General features: G+C 41.5%; 2 protein-coding genes across 2 annotated transcripts in view; both read left to right on the top strand.

The window, feature by feature from the left end:
* The window catches only part of LOC144657747 (uncharacterized), a 34,541-nt gene extending 13,486 nt beyond the window's left edge, over positions 1–21,055 (top strand). The window contains exons 2-10 of the mRNA XM_078518096.1: positions 12,892–13,244; positions 14,162–14,240; positions 16,027–16,116; positions 17,439–17,528; positions 18,223–18,351; positions 18,870–18,998; positions 19,526–19,630; positions 20,067–20,253; positions 20,289–21,055. Of these exons, the coding sequence (XP_078374222.1) occupies positions 12,892–13,244; positions 14,162–14,240; positions 16,027–16,116; positions 17,439–17,528; positions 18,223–18,351; positions 18,870–18,998; positions 19,526–19,630; positions 20,067–20,167 (1,076 nt within the window). The 3' untranslated portion in view covers positions 20,168–20,253; positions 20,289–21,055. The remainder of the gene's footprint in view (positions 1–12,891; positions 13,245–14,161; positions 14,241–16,026; positions 16,117–17,438; positions 17,529–18,222; positions 18,352–18,869; positions 18,999–19,525; positions 19,631–20,066; positions 20,254–20,288) is intronic.
* LOC144656483 (uncharacterized) lies at positions 1,802–6,066 on the top strand. The gene is made up of 3 exons (XM_078516700.1): positions 1,802–1,924; positions 2,002–2,061; positions 2,197–6,066. Exons 1-3 carry the CDS (start codon positions 1,802–1,804, stop codon positions 6,064–6,066), a joined length of 4,053 nt encoding a protein of 1,350 aa, XP_078372826.1.
* Positions 21,056–21,519: the final 464 nt, after the last annotated feature.

Here is a 21,519-nt window from a genome sequence, read left to right as displayed (position 1 = left end):
AACTGAATTACGAGAGTATGGTATTCAATCGCTTTAACAACAACAACAAATACCGCACGCTAAATTATATTTTTTCGCGAACGGTGAAAATCACAACAAAGTCGATGACACTTGTGCTTAGAGTCCAAAAATATGAAATTTTCGGCTCAATAACATTCATCGAAATAATATCTTTTATGGTTGGACGTCCTTTTTGATTTAAGGGCCGCAAAAAAAAAAAAACATTTTAACAACGGCCGAATGAACCACCTACAACAATTATATTTTTAGCGGCCGGTGAAAAATCACAACAAACTCGTTGACACACTTGTTTAGGGTGTAAAAATGTGAAGATCCGGCTCAATGACTTGCTTTGAGATTCACTAAAATAATATCATTCATGGTTGGACGTCCCTTTCATTTCAGGGCCGCAAAAACAAACAAACAAACAAACGCATTTAAACAACAACAAATACCGTACGCTAAATTATATTTTTTCGCGAACGGTGAAAATCACAACAAAGTCGATGACACTTGTGCTTAGAGTCCAAAAATATGAAATTTTCGGCTCAATAACATTCATCGAAATAATATCATTCATGGTTAGACGTCCCTTTGATATAAGGGCCGCAAAAAAAAAATTTTCTTCGAGAAAAATGCATTTGAACAACGGCCAAACGAACCTCACGCTAAAATTATATTTTTTCGCGAACGGTAAAAATCACAACAAAGTCGTTGACACACTTGTTTAGAGTCTAAAAATGTAAAAGAGTCGGCTCAATGGCTTGCTTTGCGTTTTACTAAATTAATACCATTCATGGTTGGACATCTCTTTGATTTAAGGGCCGAAACAAAATTTTTTTCCTCGAGAAACAATGCATTTGAACAACGGTCAAATGAACCGCTCGCTAAAATTATATTTTTCGCGACCGGTGAAAAATCACAACGGAGGCGGTGACACACTTGTTTAGGATTTACAACGTTTAAGCTTCATTTCTAGGTGGCTAGGTTTTATTTTTTTCTGAATCATAGTGGGATGTTCCCTCGATTTTGAGACCGCAAAAAGAAAAGATGAAGGCGTTGTTGTTTATGAAAGACAACGACAACTGCGCGAGCAATTTCGCTTAAAAGAATAATTCAGTCCACCAAAAACGACTTGTTCATTCGTAAAGTTTGGTTTCTTCTTTTTTTGACCATAAACAAAACTAGACCAAAAAACCTTGAACGAAATGAACGGGTCTAAAACCTTCTTCTTCTTTACTATGCAGGGTTCATGATGGCCGCACGAACAAAAACAAACCACTCGTCAAGATTTACAACGTAACCAAATTTATTTTTCGCAGTAAATACAATTTATCAAACGCTCTTCGTCTTGTACAGTAGAGTATGGAGACATTAGCTCACCTTAAAGCTTATATCCTTCTTGAAAAGAGCTGTAATCCGACAAGAAAACTTCGTCCGTTTTTACTGTACTTTTCCGAGAATGAACACACGCGGGTTCCGAGAATTCCGAGAAAGATTCTCCACGCGCGTGCGTCGGGATTTTTCCCTTGGGGGAAAATCCCGGGATTTTACCCTTGTGGGAAAATCCCGTGAGCTTGGGATTTTACCCTTGTGGGGAAAATCCCGTCACGTGGGCGACATTGATCATGAGATCTCATTGGTTGATTCTGTACACGTCACCTCGAAAAAGAATGGACCGAGTATTTAATTGGTTATAATAAAAAGTAAAAGCTGATTGGTTAATTCTCTCTATATAACGAGAGCTCCGCTTGACTTTTGTCACTCGCAAACTTTGTTTGGTCTAAGCACTCATCAAGATATGGAAAAAGAGAAGACTGGTGGAGAAAAAGAAGACTCTGGTAAGATAGAAGAAGAGGTTGAAGGAGAAATTATGGAACCTGAGATGGTCGAAGAAAGTCCCAAGAGGGCTAGATTGGAAGAGGTACGTTGATGAGATGCGTTTGGTCGTGTTCAATTCACGTGCGTTTTTTTATTAATACCATGTTTTGGCCATCGCAGGGTGCAAGCACAAGTGGTGAACAGCGCGGTATTCAAAGTCAAGAAGACTCCGAGGAAGAGGTAACTAGTTATTAGAGTAGAGTGAATTCGTGTAACCCGTTTTTCGTATGCTAATATGCTGTGTAATATTCTAATGAGCTGTACAGTAAAACAGAAAATTACGGACATTCATTACCTTGTTTCCTTTGTTTCAAGATGGATGTTCCTTTTGAATTTCAACTGAGAGCCCATGTAGATCGGCGAGTCAGGAGATTTGGTCTCCACATCAGAAACTTTACCGGACGATTGGTGCAGACAGGTGGTGGTGGTGCCGCAGTGGAATCCGCTCCCCTAGGACCGCGACCCATATTGGTGCAGCAGATTGCCAGAGCCCTGCAGAGAGCCGTGCAGCAACATATCTTGGATGATGGAGCCGTTGGAGATGACGATCACTTGTTGATCAACATCAACAGTAACAGGATTCAAAATGCTTTTCATTCCAGACGGCTGAGAGTGGGAGAGTGGAGAGAAAACACCGTCGCTGCCCAACAGTTGTTAAAACAAATCAGTGACATGCTGAACAGTAATCAGACTTTTCAAGTCGACGACACGTTCAACCTAAACGTGTCTCACATACAAGATCCAGGCAGAGGGGGAGACCATCAGAAATACAAACCCGGTTTGGATCCCATTGAGGAGATCCTGGACCGCAAAAAATGTGTGCTGAAAATCAAAAACACCGACCAGTTATGTTGTGCCCGCGCCTTGGTGATGATGAAGGCTCGCGTCGATTACGGCCACGACCATTGGTATTACAAGAATGTCCGTGGAGCATACCCCATCCAAGAAAAGGCAGCCAGAGAGTTGCATCGTTTGTCCGACGTGCCAGAAGGTCCTTGCGGCTTGGACGAATTGGCCAAATTTCAAGCGCACTTGAACGACTACCAGATTGTGGTGGTGTCTGTCCAACATGGGTACCAGATCATCTTCAAAGGAGCACAACGCCCCGACGACAAACGTTTGATCTTGATCAAGCACCATGACCATTACCACGGCTGCACTTCCCTAGGCGGATTTTTTGGCAAGAGTTATTATTGCACCCAATGCGAAAAAGGGTTCTCCCATAACAATCCTAAGGAGCACCGCTGCCCGGGTGCCAGATGCGCCGCCTGCCATCAGACAGATTGCCACGAATGGAAGAGAGCCCACGCTGTACCCAGGGTGAACTGTACAGACTGTCAACGGGACTTTTTTGGAACCCGCTGTCTTCAATTGCACAAGAGTCGCACCGACACCGGCAAAGACATGGCCCGAGACAAGAGGAACAGTGTGTGTGACAAGCACAAACGGTGTGCGGGCTGTTTCAAGACGTACGGTGACTATGAACTGAGAAACAGTCACAAGTGCGGCCACGCTTCCTGCCCGTCCTGCAAGGAATACCAAGATCTTCGTTACCACCAGTGCTACATACAAAATCCTCTCAAGGTGGAACAAAAACAGAACCGCAAGAGAACCAGCGCCGGTCAACGCAAAGAAGACCAACCACCCGTGTTCGTCAGTTGGGACGCCGAAGCCAGGCAGGAAGAAGGCCAGCACGTCGCCAACTTGATTTGCGCCCTGAGAGGAGACACCGACGAGAGGAGAACCTTCGAGGGAGAGACTTGTGTCAAAGACTTTCTCGCTTGGTTGAGGGAGATCGCCGAACAACACCGCGTGATAGCTGTCGCTCATAACTTCCAAGGGTACGACTCGTATTTCATATTAAACGAGTTGTACGACCAAGCCATCTGCCCTGAACAAGTCGTCAATGGTGCCAAAATAATCAGCATGAACATCCCAAACATCACCTTTAAGGACTCCATGTGTTTTCTGCAGATGAGCCTTGCTACCTTTCCCAAAGCCTTTGGCCTCACCGAGCAAAAAAAGGGGTTTTTCCCCCACTTCTTTAACACGAAGGAAAATCAAAACTATGTGGGAAGCATGCCTGCCAGAGACTATTACGATCCAGAGGGAATGTCCGCTGCCAGGAAAGCCGAATTCGACAAGTGGTACGAAGAACGCGTGGCGGAGAATTACGAGTTCCACTTTCGGAACGAACTTGTCGACTACTGTCGCTCCGACGTGGAGCTGTTGCACGAAGGGTGCAAGGTCTTCCGGGCAGAGTTTCAAGCCATTGCCGGGTTCGATCCCATGGACAAGTGCCTCACCATTGCCTCCGCCTGTAATCGCTTCTACCGCACCAAGTGCATGCAAGAACAGACGTTGGCTTCTGAACCGGTACGAGGCTGGGAAGGCAAGGGCAAACCTCACTCGCACGTCTCGCTGGAATGGTTGCTGTATCAAGACAGCCAGACGCAGGGTACCATCCGCCACGCCAGGAACGGTGGAGAACGAGCCTTGTGGATTGGAGGCCGTCTGATCAACGTCGACGGGTACGAGGATCGCACGGTTTACGAGTTCCACGGCTGTTACTTTCACGGCTGTCCTGACTGTTTTCCCAATCGCGATCAGAAGCACCGGAAGATGGGCGACAGAAGTCTGAGGGACGTGTACGCGGAAACGCAACAAAAGACGCAACGGATCCGGGATGCGGGTTACCGCGTGGTAGAAATGTGGGAATGCCAGTGGAAAGCGCTCAAGGACAGTGATCCCGAGGTGAAATCGTTCGTGGACTCGTTGGCGATCAACTCCCGCTTGGAGCCCCGAGACGCGTTCTTTGGCGGTAGAACCAATGCCGTCCGCCTCTATGACCTTGCTGAACCTGAAGAGGAGATCCGGTACGTGGACTTTACTTCTCTCTACCCCTGGGTCAACAAAAACTGTGACTACCCTCAAGGGCATCCCGAAGTGATCCTAGAACCGGGACACACGAACATTTCACAATTCTTCGGTCTGGCAAAGTGTACGGTGACGCCACCTTACGGGTTGTACAGCCCCGTGTTGCCCTATCGCCAAGGGGGTAAACTGACATTCCCCCTCTGCCGTACCTGCGTGGAAGTGGAGCAGCCCAAGCCATTGACCCAACGATCCTCCAAATGCGCTCACAGCCCCCAAGAACGCCAACTGACCGGAACGTGGTGCACGCCCGAGTTGGAAGAGGCCGTCAAGCAAGGGTACGTGGTGGAGCACATTCACGAGGTGTGGCACTTTGACCGCAAATCCAACACCATGTTTAAAGAGTATGTCAACACCTTCCTGAAGATGAAGCAGGAAGCGAGCGGTTGGCCCTCCTGGGTGGGCGACGATCCAGACAAGCGCCAGGAATACCTGAGACAGTTCTTTCTCAAAGAAGGCCTCCAGTTGGATCCGGACAAAATTGAAAAGAACCCCGGACGCAGATCCCTGGCCAAGATCATGCTCAATAGTTTTTGGGGCAAGTATGGCCAGAGAGGCAACAAGACCCAAGTCGAAGCCTTTACCTCTGCAGCTGAGTTTCACGACTTGTTAAGAGACGATTCTCGAGACATCCACGACATACGGGTCGTCAATCCAGACATGTTGGAGGTGGTCCATAAGTGCAAGGAGGACTGCGCCAACGTTCAACCGGATATCAACATATTTGTTGCCTGTTTCACGACCACCTGGGCCCGTTTGAAGCTGTACCAAGAAGGTCTTTCCATCCTACAACCCGAACAGATCTTGTATTTTGACACAGATTCCCTCATCTACAAACTTCGAGAAGGCCAGCCCTCCTTGCCATTGGGTGATTACCTGGGAGACTTCACGAACGAACTAGACGATGATGACTTCATTGTGGAATTTGCTGCCGCGGGACCAAAAAACTATGCCTACAAGACGAAGCTGGGAAAAACCTGTTGTAAAGTAAGGGGTTTTTCCTTGAACGTGAGAGGATCCGCCCATCTCAACTTTGAGACATTGAAAGACAACGTCAAATCCGAAGTGAAAGAACCCTTGGCCGAAACGAGGAGCATTGCCGTGTTTAACCCTCACAAGATCACTCGAGACAAAACCACCAAAACCCTGAACACTGTGACGGAGATCAAGCGCTATCAAGTGGTTTTCGACAAGAGAGTGGTAGATGCCAACACGTTTATGTCATACCCCTATGGTTACTTCAGTACGTAATACCACCATGCCCCAGATAGGAAACCTACCGCAACACGTTGATATAGTTTCAATCATACCCACGTTGATCGTTCTCCATAACTGAATATTTAATAACTTACTTGTCGACATCTTTTGAGATATAAACACTCTCACCGCTCGATTCGTACTCGTTCCCAGTACACCCGAGAAAGGGGGATACCCCCTCATCCCCCCTCTCTGACGTGTTTCTTTTTTTTTAATACTTCACAAGCGTGCGTTTTCTCAGAATCGCCGACCTAGAAAAAGCAATGCAGACTCATCTGCGCATGCGTTTAGTGCCAGGAAGAACCATACCATAAGGAAGGCATGGCGCTTTCTGAGACAACCTTTGTGGTCTTCGCAAGAGAGGTAACTAATTATCAATCGTGAGTGTATCGCGTAGACTCATCTGCACGTGCGTTTAGTGCAAAGTATTGAGTTCCAAATACCACAAGGACAGTATGGCACTTTGTGAACCATATCTATAGGATGGTGGTCTTGCTAAGTTTGTACACGTTCATTCCCAGGGTGCGCGGCCACTAGGGCTTCGCACACGTCTCGTTTGTAAACAACAGGTTTTTTTTAATCCAGTTATTAAAATGTGAAACTAGAAACTGCGTGTGTTGTCTTGCAGGGGTCTGGGGACGAACGAGAGTGTGACCGAGGTGGACTGGGAGCGAGTTAGGGCGTGGTCGGGTGGGTCTGGGACCGATGACGTAGGAGGCGACATGTCTTGAAAAAGGTCTGGGACGACACTGTGGCTGAGGACGGCCTGGGACCGAGTTTATGACCGTTGGGGTCTGGGACCGAGTCTCCAGCGTCCTGGGACCTACTCTCATGACGTCATCACCCTTCTGTCACGTGATTTTCTCTCTAAAGGCAAGCGCACCACTGCTGCTCTGTGATTGGTATTTTCTTGCCTTGTCGTTTTTTTCCGCGCGGGGACTGGGACCGAGTTCATTCCCACCCTCCGGGGACTGGGACCGAGTCTCAAGCGTCCTGGGACCGACTCCTATGACGTCAACACACCCCTGAGTCACGTGGTTTGCCCTTTTACACCTATTTTCTTGCCTTGTCGTTTTTTTCCGCGCGGGGACTGGGACCGAGTTCATTCCCACCGTTTGGGGACTGGGACCGACTCCTATGACGTCATCACCCTCCTAAGTCACGTGGTTTTCCCTTTTACGCATGCGCAGAAATGCTGCTCTGTGATTGGTCGACCGCCAGGAGAGCGGTCCTTACTACTCATGTGTAAACAAAGTTCTGGAAAAACTGGTGTGTCATCAGATAGCCGCAGGTTTTGACTCCTGTATGTATGAAAACTCAACTGCATATCGTAAACATCACAGCTGTGAAACTACCTTGATCACCCTGGTCGAGGCATGGAAGAGGGCAAGGGACGAGAGTCTTGTCGTGAACATTCTTTCCACTGACATGTCAAAGGCATTTGACTCCCTACACCCACCATTGTTGTTGAGTAAGCTTAAAGCATACGGTTTCCAGGACGGACTTATACAACTCCTGAAAAGCTACCTTAGTGACAGATACAATCGTGTCAAAATGGGCAACCAAGTCAGTTCGTACAGGTTGGTGAATAGAGGCTGTCCCCAGGGCTCTGCCCTGGGGCCGTTACTATGGAACATTTTTCAGAACGACCTCCCCTTGTGCTTAGCAACCAGACCATCTATGTATGCTGACGATCATCAAATTTACCACAGTGGTCATGATCTAGTGGAGGTTACATCTAAGCTTAGTGAAAGTGCGGATCAGGCAACAAAGTGGTACGAGTCAAACTTGCTGGCCGGAAACCTAAAGAAATATCAGACGTTAAACATCGGCTGCAGCAAGACAACTGACTCAGGCACTAGTGCAGTGATCTATACTAACAATCAGAAAATTAAGACCGCAGATACTCTTAAGCTTTTAGGGGTAACTATTGATTCCAAACTGAAATTTTCGGAACACGTTAGCTCAGCCTGCATAAAGGCAAGTCAGAGAATCGGCGTACTAATGCGACTAAGGAACTTAATCCCCACTAAGGCCAAACTTCAGTTATACAAGTCAGCTGTACTACCATACCTTACTTATTGTCACCTAGTGTGGCACTTTTGTAGAGCTAGCGATGCACGCAAACTTGAACGACTACAGGAAAGGGGCTTGAGGGCCGTTTACAAGAACAAGCATGCTAGTTATACTGATCTACTGGAGAGAGCCAAGTTGCCAACGCTAGCGAACAGGCGTTTACAGGACATATGTATTCTCATGTATAAAGTTAAACATAGATTATGTCCAAATAGCATCTGTAACATTTTTAACGAGCATAATTCCACGTATAACCTGAGACAATCAGATTTTTCTACTCCTAGATACAACACTGTTACTTATGGAAAGCACTCTCTGCGTTATGTAGGACCCAAACTATGGGGAAAACTTTCTACGGCTGACAGATCAGCCAAGACTCTGCAGGCTTTCACAAACCGTATTCGAAAAAAAAGATATAACTCCCTTAATGGACAGCGGCTGTAAGGGATGCATCCTATGCTGCACTTAGTGTCTCTCAAGTCAAGTCATTATTATTAGATTTTAACATTTTTTTACACCATAGATTATAATAACATTTTTATATGACTTATATATATTTTTATTGTATTTATATTTAGTATTAGTGTAGCTTTTAGTTTTTAGCAGTGTCCCCTAATTAGTATGGTTTTATTTTCCAGGCTATAAGGCTTTGACACTTAAATAAAGTTTCTTATCTTATCTTATCTTTTTTTAAAAATCGACCGCGACCTTTTTACACGAGTCAACATTCTAAATATTCGTCATCTTACTTTGCGAGTTTTTGACTTGGGTTCAAAAACTCGCAATGTGTTGCCGAGTCAAAAGTTGCGCAAAAAATCGTCCCCGGTACCATGTTACACGGTGAACGATTTTTCGAGCATCATTGTTGTGCGAAAAATCGTTGTTGCAAGTTATCTCGTGTAACATCACGGTTTTATTTACCTTTAAGGGACGCGCGCGCTAAGGTCAAAATTTCTCCATCAAATAACCCTTGTTACACCGGACGACTTTTAACGCGAGATTGTTGTAGCGACGGTATGTCCAACGGGACGATTTAAAGTCAACGTTAAAAATTTGGTACAACAATGTTGCAGAGCTAACGTTGTAATTTAATAACAACCTGGAACATGTTGCCTTAACAAAATGCCCGGCTTGCAATTTTACACGAAATTGATTTTTTTAATGCAGCAAGGTTGCAATAAAAACCGTTAAAAGTCGTCTCATGTGGCAAATTTGAAGCAACTACAGAATACAGGCCATTTTTGAAGAACTGTTACTGAGGTGGCTCGTTGGCTCGTCAGTGAATAAAGTTTAATGTATAATAATATATAAGAGGAATAAAGGAAGATATATTTTTAGTGGCTCGGCGGCTCGGTGGCTCGTCAGTGGACTTAACGCTTCTTGAACAAGGAAGGTATATCTTTTTAGTGGCTCGGCGGCTCGGTGGCTCGTCAGTGGAGAATAGTGTTGCCCCAAACAACAAACAACAGCTAACCGTAAGCAGAATGAAAAGGAAGGTATTCTTTTATTTAGAAATTAGCGTTAGCGTAAGTCCACTGACGAGCCATCGAGCCACCACTTCAGTTGCACTAATTAACAGTTAGTTTTTAGCGATTAGCGGTTAGCGACATGTGCTTAGTAACATGTAGCTCTGATTTTCTTCTTCAAAAAAGTTACATCCTTTACAGGTATTCCTGGAAAAACGATGGAAATTCAAAAATTCAAAAGTTTTGAAAGTCACGCGCGCTGAAAAAAGTGCGCGCGCAAGGCTAGCATACGAGTCATTTACAAAAAGCCAAAGTTTTTCCATAGTTTTTTTTCGCAAACTTTGGCAACCATATATTTTACTACTGATGAAGGCAGCACTGCCGAATATTCAAGTTTATTGTGAGTTTACAACGTTGAGTCTTACAGTTTTTTCATGTGATTTTCAAAACGTTATAACAAAACGAACAACAAACAAAACGTGACAAGAAAAGCTATATTTAACAACAAGTGCAAAATATTCAATTTGTTTTGGTTCCAGTACTTTTTTTTCTGTATCGGAATTAGACAAATGCCTGTCAATTCTTTCCATACGGGAAATTGGACAAAATGATGTTAGTTTAGATACCAAATGAGAAATCGGTAACCGGTAACGACGGTAACCGGTAACCAGTAACCAGATTCCAACTGATTCGAGTTACCGAGGGTAAAATTACAGCAACTATTGCGTTCGACAAAGGAGAGTGCAAGCCTAATTTTGTTTTTGCGTCCTGTGTCTTTTGAGTTGGTATAACTGTGCACTGCCACGCGGAATGAATCGAGCCGCAGATGTAAGGACACCAAATTGGCCCCCACTTGATTTTTGCAGGTTCAAATCTAGGCCGGGAAACTGGTAGCTACAGGTGGCCTCGATTTCATGCAAAACAAGATGGCGTCCCAAACTGAGCTCGGAAACATTATTTTGCTTGAAAAAAAGGCTAAAAACGTGTGGCCAAAATTGTAATTTTGCCGAAAATGTCATGGAGAACATAAGAGGGTTATCATCCAAGGTAGCAGAGTTGTCTTCAGCCACCAAACGTCATAAAAAGAGTGGAAATCGAGTAAGGTCAGTAAGTTCATACGTAGCCTTCGTACAGAGTTCGTTCGAAGGTAAACCAGCGTGTTTTCCTGCAATTATTTGTTGCAAAAAACTACAAATTGTTAGAATTACATGCATCGAGACTGGGTATAATACGGATCAAAATTGTTTTCTCACTTCTTTGAATTTGTGATATATCGTTATTCCTAGAAACACTAGACGTTTTGACGAGGAAATCATTGTATATTGAATTCTACATGCGTTTAGTGGATTACTGAGTGAATTATGTCTGTATTTTTAAGTACTTTGTGGAATTTTAAATCGTTACTAACTTTGGTATAAGACATAGTAGTAGAAACTCAACCGTGTTCTATTGAAAATCCGCGAATCTGATTGGTTCTCCCACTGTTTTCTATTTAACAAATAGATTCCATTTTGCCGTGCGTCTGTTCAGTTATAGATCACAGATGACGTCAAAATGTGGTAAGAACAAAAAAATGGCCCACGAGCCGCTAGGCGAGTGGGTCACTGTTGTTCTTACCACATTTTGACGTCTTTTATGATCTATAACTGAACAGACCCACGGCAAAATTGAATCTGTTTGTTTTATATAATAAAAGTCTGATTTGAACTATGAACTCTGATCACGCGCGCGAGTCACACCACCGCGTGACGTCATCTATGCGTCTGTACTCTGATAGATCATAAGTAACAACCAATCACAATGCGCGTAGAATTCAGGTTATTATATAATCGCCGATAGAAAACGCTCGCGCGCTCGTTGCTTATTTAAAGTTTAATTTTTCTTCATTTTGGGCTTATAAGAACGTAAAATTGTAGGTTTTTAGACTGCAGTCCTTTAGACTACTCGCCCTCGTTTTCTATGAGCGATAGTCAACTCGGCTGCGCCTCGTTGACTATTACTAGTTGGCCGACCATCTCGTTTATTCGCCACAACCTGCCTACCTTGGGTCAATTTTACGTATAGGTCGAACGCATTCCCTTAATCTCTGATTACTACTTGTTATACATTGTGGTCACTACCTGTCCTCTTATTGCCTACAGTTAATTCTAAAAACTAGCGCAACCTACAGATTAGTGAATAATCTGCTAGCAGATTATTCATTAATCTGTAGGTCGGGCGTGCAATGCATGCATGATTTCCGAGAGCACTGTGGAAGACATCTAACAGCGAAGGAAATTCATTGTTTGTCAATTCGCTTCTTCAACCATGAAAAAAATTGACCAAATTAAAAAAATTGCTGGACAATAAATTTCGGAAATGACCGACAAGGATTGCGAAGGAACTATTCCACGACTTTCTTAAGGGAAAAGCATTCAGAAGCAAGAAGACAAGTAGTAATTAGTAGAACAATTGTAATCGTTTGTCATTATTTTTTCCCGAAAACAATGTATAATAAAATAATTATTAAAATTCTGTTTTTGTGATATCCGGAATAATCAAGATCTCGGTAAGTGTTATCAGCCTCAGCCTTCGGCTTCGGCTGATAACACTTACCTCGACCTTGATTTTTCCAGATATCACAAAAACCTCATCTTGTTTAATATGTGACGGAAATCCAGGGGAAATCGATTTTGGTTCGAGCTAGTGCGAGGTTCGAGTTGCCGAGGGTTGGAGTTATCGGGAGTCGATTGTAATTTCATGCTGATGTGAATTTAAATAAAAAATTTGTTAGGGCCAAGCAAATAAACAAACAATCATTTGCATATTGGTCTCTTAATCAGGAGGTTTTGGTTGCAACCCGGGTTTGCTGTGTTCCTTAGTAAGACAATACTGATTCTTACAGGGCGTCCTTTAATGTGGCCAGAGTACAAATGGGAAAGTATTATTGTCAAACGGATGGGAAACCTGTCAAAATTCTGGGGCTAACCTGTGATGGACTAGCATCCCATCCAGGGGGGAGTAGAAATACTCACTTGTTACATCATGCTTTCCAGATGGGGCTGAGAGACTTGGGTTCACAGGTGTATTAGTAGTGGCAGAAAGGCACAAAGACCTTCTTTATGCAATCTGAGGACTTTTTTGGGTTTGAAATTTTGCCTTAGTTATAGTTTGAACAGTATTCAGTATTTCAAGTTATATTGGTCTCCTCTTATACAGTGGCAGTGTCTTAAGCCAGAAACCCCAATCAAGATTGTTTAAATAACTCGACCCTTCGTTTCTCCCCTTTAAATTGAAGCCAGCCAGCCTACCACAGAGCCTCCAACACAAGACAATTGTCCAGGTATTCGGTTACCCGATGCTGGCAATGGAACATGTGTCCTCAGTGACCACTGCAACAAAGTCACGTGCACTGCACCACCCGACAGCGGGCCATTTGGCAAAATAACTGTACAGGTAAATGGTTGTCGTCTACCACTGAAAGTCACAGTTGATATAGAACCATCTGAGGGTAGCATGAAATGGTCGCAAACATATGATGATGGCGAGGAATACCCTCTCAGTATGCCGGGTATTCCTGACAGTATGCGAGTATTCATGAAGGTTGTAATTGAATTGAAGAAAAATGGCAACAGTTTGGTCCACTTCAAGGTACAGTATGGTGTAAAATAATATTTGTCTTACAGAGATGCAAAGTCTTTTGTCATTTAGGCTACTTTTGGTCAGTTTATTAAGTTCCTTATTTCAGTGGAAATTTTGATTTCAGTCTAATGTGAAAGGGATGGTGATACTCGTTGGAACCATGTTGGATCCCATTTTATATGCCTGATTGGTTTAAACCACCAAAAAGGTTATAACAACATTTTTATTTGTTAATAATAATAATAATAATAATAATAATAATAATAATAATAATAATAATAATAATAATAATAATAATAATAATAGCGTGACCGAGGATTTGAACACGGGACGACCGAGAAACAAATCCAGCTAGTGGCAAGGACAGGTCTTGAACCGGGGACCTCCAGATTACAGCAACAGCGCCCTTAACCACTCGGCCACGCTTGTTCATGTGCAGGCCTACACAGGACCAGGATGGCCAACAATATTTGCCGTTTTTGGCGTGAAAACCCAAAGCAAGACCAAAACCCATAATCTGCACCGGCCCATAATTATGCAAGACAAACATTCCTTTCCCTTTCATATGGGAGTTTTCCCCAGGGGGTACTCTGCCCAGTTACATGTTACCTATGAATGTAATGGGCTATGACTTCTGGCCTTTTTTTGCTGTTGTTGCTGCAATTAACTGCTAATGAAGACAAAGAGCTCTGAGAACAGGTACCGAGCAAATTTGTTTAGCTAAGCTGTAATATGCCTTTCAGCTTGCATGCTCTACCACCACTACCCCTCCCACCCGTCCCACGGTCATACCTATCCCCATATTTTTGGTATCTGAGTGTTTTGAAACGGTTGCCAACTTTTCCCAGATGGGCCAAAGTGCCAGTCGTTAAGCCCATTAAAATGGCTGTTGCTAATTACTGGTTTGTTAATATTTTTTCTTCTAGATACTGCAGCTGTTTAAGTCCGATTTTGCAAACTCCATTACCACCTTTCTTGAAGGAGACTTACGTGCTCCCAAATGTGGTAAGCTTCATATAAAATTGATTAAATTTAAAAGAAATGAGAATAAAGTTTTTCTATTTTTGTCAGTAACATGCCCCATGCACCCACTTGGCTACCATAAGTCAAGTCATAATATAAATAGACTGCAAACATGTATTTTGCTGTTGAGCGTTTTGCACAAACCTTGCTGCGCTCGGTCCCTGAATCTCGAGCTGAATATTTCCAGGTAAAGAAGCGCCCAACATTAGTATGACATTACGAATTAGGAAATTGGCGACCGATTACATTCCTCAACGTTGATTACAAGATCGCACCAAAAGTAATTGCTTCAAGAATAGAGTCGCAGTACATCTGCTTATAATTAACCAGGATCAGACCGGCTATCTGAAAGAGAGATTTATCGGACAAAATATAAGGCTGATAGTTGACATCTTCAGACGAAACTAAAAGAGATCCCCGGGATTCTACTGTTACTAGATTTCAAAAAAGCATTCGATAGCATTGAGTGGTCTTTTATTCAGAAAAAACTGGATTAATTTTAATTGCGGAAACGACATCAAACAGTGGATAACAACCTTTTATACTAACACAGAAAGTGCAGCATTACACAATGGATATACGACTAACTACTTTTAACTTTCTAGAGGAGTTAGGCAGGGCTGTCCTCTGTCCCCCTATCTCTTTATACTTGGAGCAGAAATTTTAGCTGCCCGAATAAGGCAAGACGAAAAAATTAAAGGAATCGCAATATAAACAAAAATAAGCCAATTCGCAAATGATACGTCAATGTTTCTTAAAAACATAGCTTCAGTGCAAAGCACAATCTAAACAATCGGGCAATTCGGTGATATATTTGGCCTTCGGCTAAATATAAAGAAAACTAAAGCAATTTGGCTCGAACCTTGGAGGTTTAACAAAAAAAACCTCTGGAACTGAATTGACAACTGAACCGGAAAAAGCCCTCGGAATCTTTATTTCATATGACGATAAGAAAAACTACCAAATAAACGTTTCAGCAAAAATCGACAAGTTAAATACAAAGCTTGACATTTGGTGGGGCCGCAAGCTCTCCCTTTTTGGTAAGTGCCTTATTGCTAAGGGTATGGGCATTTCATTAGTCTACTCGGCTTCGGTGCTTGATGTAAATTCAGACGATATTCGTCTAGCCTGGATTTCAAGATCTTTTACCTTCGGACCAAACTCCGACAGCTACATGGAAATCTACATGTATTCCATTGTATTTCTTCAAGAAATATGGCGGGCATCTACGATCTAAAGTTTCTAGAAGAATTTGAAATTCTGACGTTTTACAGTTTAAACAGATAATAGCCAACTTCCTTGAAATAAAGTCCCTGTACAAGCAAGAGGAAGACGTCAAAGAACTAATCCTTTTTAATAACAAAGACATTCGGATTGGTGGCAACTGCCGGCTTCTATCGACAAAAATGGAGGGACAAGGGAGTCATTTCAGTCTTAGACATCCTAGACGACAATGGAAAATTGCTATCCTTTCAAGATTTCCAAAGTAAATTCAACAACAAATCAAATTTTCTAAGCTACTTGCAGGTAACTTCGGCCATCCCTAAACGCCTGCTTCAAAAAGCAAGATCTATCACCTTTAATGCACGGAGCCTATTTGTTTCTAAAAATTATTAATTTCCCTCATCTTCCACATTTCGCACAAATAACTATAACGTCCAGACCACAGCGAGCTCGACAGCGTTCTATATCTTGATTGCTTGAACTGGACTCTCTGAGCATCGCTAGCTATACTACATTATTAAACAGAAGCACTTCATTTTTTCAGCAATAAATGAGTGTACCAAACAAGGTATCTGGTGCTCCGCTGGTACGACTTGTGCCACTGAGAAAGGAACAAACACCAGTAAATGCCAAGGTAAGAGATTAGTGAATAATTTGCAATCAACTCAAACTAGCATGAGAAGGAATAGTTTAAAGTTCAACCGAATAAATTTGATAGTTATCTTGTGAATAACTTAGGTCTTGGTCAAAGTGAATAACTTACTATTCCCAAAGTAAATAAGACTGTCCGGGAGCTAGGAGCACAGAAATGATGGTTTGCACTTTAAGTTAAGTATTTAAATTTCAAATTAAAAAAAAAGAAGAGGAAAAAGAAAAACTTCATAACAGTAGTGTCGTTAACTACGATTGTAAATGTATGTGTTTTTTTCTGTTAAGTATTGTGTCAAATTAAGTTAGTTTCGTAACTGATGTTAATTGTTTAATTTAATTCATTATTTAGATTGAGTTAATTATTAGGCATACTGTTGTGTTGGGCTTTTGTGGTCATTAAAGTTATGTTGATTAAAAAAAAAAACAAGCGAGGAAAAAGAGAGAAGGACTGGGAACGAGGTTGATTATCACCATGGCTATCAGCTGGCAAGATAGATACTAGTTTATTGAAGCTTTAAAATTAACAGATGTGAAGCTGAATTAGATAAAACTTTACAAATGTGAAACGCTAAAACGAGTCTAAAAGATGATCTATGAAAGGGCAAAAAAGTAAAAAAAAAACACACGACTATATACGATTACTATTAAAAACGCTGTTTTTCAATCTGTTCGTTTTACAAGCGGGCGCATGGAATCTTCTGTTATTTCTAAGAATAAAATTGCGTTTTTGGGCTCTTGTAAAAATCTATGTAATTTATGCTCAGGGTTGTTGCAGATGTCCAGAAACATTTTGATCGATGGTATTAGTTATTTAGGTGTAGAATCATAACTCTTATATAACTTAAATAAACGTTGCTCTCATGAAGAGAAGATAAAGGACCTGTCAAAAGGAGAAAAACGACAGATATTTTTTACTGTTGATTTAAAAAAAGTCAATGTGCGCGCGACGTCACGTAACTTCGCTGTGTCATTACAGAACGCACAGTGAAATAGTCCAGTCCCTGAACTCTCTCTTCCACGCGCCCTTTATAGGGGTTGAACCCAGGCGGTTCAGCCCCGATAAAAGGCGCGCGGAAGAGAGATTTCATGGACTGGACTAACAGTGAAATGAAATGCATGGAGCCTATTTGTTTCTAAAAACTCTTAATTTTCCTCATCTTCCACATTTCGCACAAATAACTTTAACGTCGCGACCACAGCGAGCTCGACAGCGTTCTATATCTTGAACATGTACATTGCTTGAACTGGACTCTGAGCATCGCTAGCTATACTACATTATTAAACAGAAGTACTTCATTTTTTCAGCAATAAATGAGTGTACCAAGCAAGGTTTCTGGTGCTCTGCTGGTACGACTTGTGCCACTGAGAAAGGAACAAACACCAGTAAATGCCAAGGTAAGAGCTTAGTGAATTTGCAATCAACTCAAACTAGCATGAGAAGGAATAGTTTACCGTTCAACCGAATAACTTAGGTCTTGGTCAAAGTGAATAACTTATCATTCTTGAAGTTAATAAGAGTCAATTTGACTTAGAATGAACAAAAAGCCTCAGAGTAAATTATTTAAAAGAGAAAAACATAATCTCTCACGAATCAATATAAAGAACTTTGTTGCTGAGTAGCAGGCAAATCAAAGTGAATAACTTAAAACTGGCACTGTCAAGCCAAAATTAATACTCAAAACCAAGCGAGGGTGACCTACATCCATTCCCAAGGCGTCAATTTCTCTTGTATTTTTAAAGGCGCTCTGCTTTTGCCACTTATAATAACACAATTAACTGTTTCACTCTAGAGCTGTAATTTTTAACAAGGTTTCCCCATAAGTCTTCCTCTATATCATTTATAATCTCCTTCCTAAGAAAAGGTTTCAAGGGGAAATATGGCCCATTAAATTGTTGTTAAGCTAGGTCGTTAACCGTGTAAAATTCTAACGCCAACGTTCCCTTAACTTGATGTTTTTTCCAATCAGTTGTTTTAACAAATTTTCAGCGTAGCTGAGATTTCCAATAATTTAATGTCAGTTTTTTGCTAAAAGTGTTTTCATTTAGCCTCAATATCAAGAAAATATATATCTTTTATCTCTGAGCGCAGATGTCGATGAATGCAGTAATGCTGAAATTTGTCCCGAAAAAAACACCGTTTGTAAGAACTCGGAGGGTAGCTACGACTGTGAGTGCAATGCTGGATACCGAAAGAATTGCCAGAATGGTATCTGCGAGGGTACGTGGATTCAGGTGTCTGTTTTCAGCTAAACGTTCCATTCTTAAGCCGGGTTTTTACGTGCAATTGTTACGTAACAAACATATATTTGATCGTGTAGATGGCACTACAATTATTTAATTTGAAGCGTGTTTGCCAGATGTGCAAACTTTAGTGCGCCAATAATGACCTTGCGCAGCAGAAACTATACACACAGAGATGCGCGCACAGTGCCCAGTGGGAGATTGGGGACCACATATGCTTATGCTGTCGCAGAATTTGCCACATTTTATGTGACGAGTCGTATACATGAGCAATTTTTCGTATGTGGCAGCTTTTATTTGTCACATAGGAGTTATAACACACCAGCTTTTCAGCAAATATATTTGTCACATAAGAAACTGGCCAAATATTTTCGTCTACACGAGCACATAAACATTGTCACATACAAAAATATTCTCGGGTAAACTAGCCTGTGGTAGAACAAAGGGCCAAAATTTGTAAATAATTACATCAAGATTGACCAATAACCGTTGCAGATGTGGACGAATGTTCTGACATTGTGGATATATGCCGTGCTGGTGAAACATGTGTAAACGAGCCGGGGAGGTTTTCTTGTGAATGTCAATCAGGATATGTGAAGAAGGACGGAGCATGCGTGAAAAAGGGTAGGTTTGATAAAATAATCGACACATCTTTCGTTGAAATTGCCTTTATTTAGTGAGAATTAAAGATTTTACGATCGTCAGTTTATGGGTCCCCTCGTGTATTGTTTGGGAGGGTATTTCAGTACGGTGCCATTGCTTTAAATTCGTACCCTGCTTTACTGATATAACAGATACCCTATTTGAATTATGTTGTTTTGGGGCACCTCCAGGTATGCTAATGATGACGGTTACAAAATCAGTTAAGTACTAAGACCCTAATAATAATAATCAATGATAATAGTTTTTATTGTGATGTAATGTATATGAAATGATTCATATATGAACTGCGGATGGATATGAATGTGATAAATGATCATTGCAGTGAATTTCCAATTTAAGCAATTGGAATAAAGAAGCCTGAAAAAAAATTCAGGGCTTCAACGGGATGTGAAGTGCGGGTTATTGTGTTCTCCCAAATTATGAATCCCTTATGTACGAACATAGCCAATTAGGTTGTGGGCTACTATTTCATTAAACTTTTTTCTTAGATGAATGTAACTGCAAAAAACACGAAGTATGTAGCAAAGGAAAATGTAAGTGCAAGAAAGGATACAAGAAGGATAAACAGGGGCACTGTTATCACGTGCAAATAAGTAAGTACTGTGTTAAAAAAATACGAGTGAGAGAGTAAAAACGATCAGTCTTTAATTTGCCATATCCAGTTTAGCGAAAAACCTTCATCGTTATTACTTTCTAATAAAAAGTATTTTTCGGCAAATTGAAATAGCCGTTATTCAAGGAATTGCAAATTATAACTTTTGTCTGTAGTTTCTTATGTGATAAATGGTTTATTCTAACAGTGCATACATTTCGAGGGGCAATCTCACCACACAACTTACATTTCATTGCGAAATCGAACACTATCTGAACACCATAAATGGATACGTGCTCGTGAAGTGCGGGTTACCCCCCCCCAACCAACCCACCCCAAAAACATCTAACCCTGTGAAGGTGGGTTAATGAGTCATAAGATTATGAGTTGTATAAAAATGTTTCACTCTGATTTCCTTTGTCTTTTTTCGTATCTAGGCGACGGTTATTTAGCTGGTTCCGGCGACTCGATACATGTCAGCAGTTACCTCAGCGCCCTCATTCTTGGAATGCTTGGGCGCCTGGCCTTTACGGCATAAATGGAACCGCGCCTGCTGCTTGCTTTACTGTTACTTACTTAATATATATATTTTTCTTTTTTATCGAAACAGTATTTGGAAAACTTGTCAAAATTTGAAGACTGTACACCCTTAATATATTCGAGAACATATTGTAGGACTCCAAAAAAACTAACCTTTTCAATTATTACACTGTCATTAATAAGACAAGATTTTTAAACCGAATACGAACGCACTGTACACTTCACTTGTTATTTGAACACGACGGTTTTTTTACCATAACTATTTTAATAGCGGTTTTTATTTCCTTTAACATTTCCCTGAAATATTGGTTAACATCATATTAAAAAGAAGGCTTGTACTTATTTAAGAGAAATCTTTCATATATGTTAGGGAAGACTACTCTGGGTGCCAGAGGTTTTTTTGCGGCGACAAAGAGCGGCGAAGCCGCGATCATTGATAGAGTGGCGAAGCCAAGAAAAAAACCCCTCTGACACCCAGGGTAAGGGAACACCTGTATGTGATTATACAAGGCAATATATATTACACTGTAGGCAGAGAACAGATATCCTTTCTGTTCACACATATTTCCTTTCATGATTGTCCAATAAACTTATAAACTCGCTTTGCTTTGCTTTGAAAATATGTTTGTGTCTTACTCTGTTTAATTTCTGGGTTTGTGTTGTTTTCAGCCTATTTGAATGTGATTCAGGAATACAATAAACAATTTTTGTTCGCCTACATTTGCAACCGACAACCTGACCTATTTACTTAATACAACATTAAACCTTGCGAAGAATTCGAAGAACATTGCATCACGTAAGCAAAACCCTAGCCCCAGACTTCACAAAAAGTGCACCAAAAAAGCGGAAAAACTAACTAAACTTGACTAAAAATAGAATTAAAAAAATCAATTATTTAATAGTTATAAAACCAGCCAGGTTTTCGCGGTAATGCCACATAGACTGATTTTGTTTTTTAACTTCCAATTTTAAGCTCGCTAGCTCAGTGCGCTAGCTGTAACTGATTTAGACGTGAATGCAAAATAAAACAAAGGTACTTTAGAGTTTGCCAACCTGTGTTCAGTTTAACTATGCTGTGTTCAACTATCTCAAAATTAGTACTCGCTGTATACAATCTTGGACATTTCTTTCCATCAAAAGCGATGTTTTGCATTTCAAAGTGATTGTTTTACCGCTCCCCTATTAGTTTTTACGTAGTTTTGTAAATGTTGCTAGACAGCTAGCGCCACTTCTCTCTTCATTAAGTGACGAAAACTGATAATCAGAAGACGCTATTTTTACTTTCTGGAAAAGATACGAATCTTTGTGGCGACCAAATTTTAAATAAGCACGGCCCTCAAGTAAGCACCG

Source organism: Oculina patagonica, chromosome 6, assembly GCF_052425735.1.
Source record: "Oculina patagonica isolate OP01 chromosome 6, crgOcupat, whole genome shotgun sequence".
NCBI classification, from domain to species: domain Eukaryota; kingdom Metazoa; phylum Cnidaria; class Anthozoa; order Scleractinia; family Oculinidae; genus Oculina; species Oculina patagonica.
Note: the sequence above shows the minus strand (reverse complement) of the source record. Positions and strands in the feature narration are given on the sequence as shown.

Coding starts and splice junctions, on each gene's coding strand:
- LOC144656483 (XM_078516700.1), top strand. CDS start 1,802: ATGGAAAAAGAGAAGACTGGTGGAGAAAAAGAAGACTCTGGTAAGATA. Junction 1,925..2,001: donor AGAGGGCTAGATTGGAAGAG/GTACGTTGATGA, acceptor TGGCCATCGCAG/GGTGCAAGCACAAGTGGTGA. Junction 2,062..2,196: donor AAGAAGACTCCGAGGAAGAG/GTAACTAGTTAT, acceptor CTTTGTTTCAAG/ATGGATGTTCCTTTTGAATT.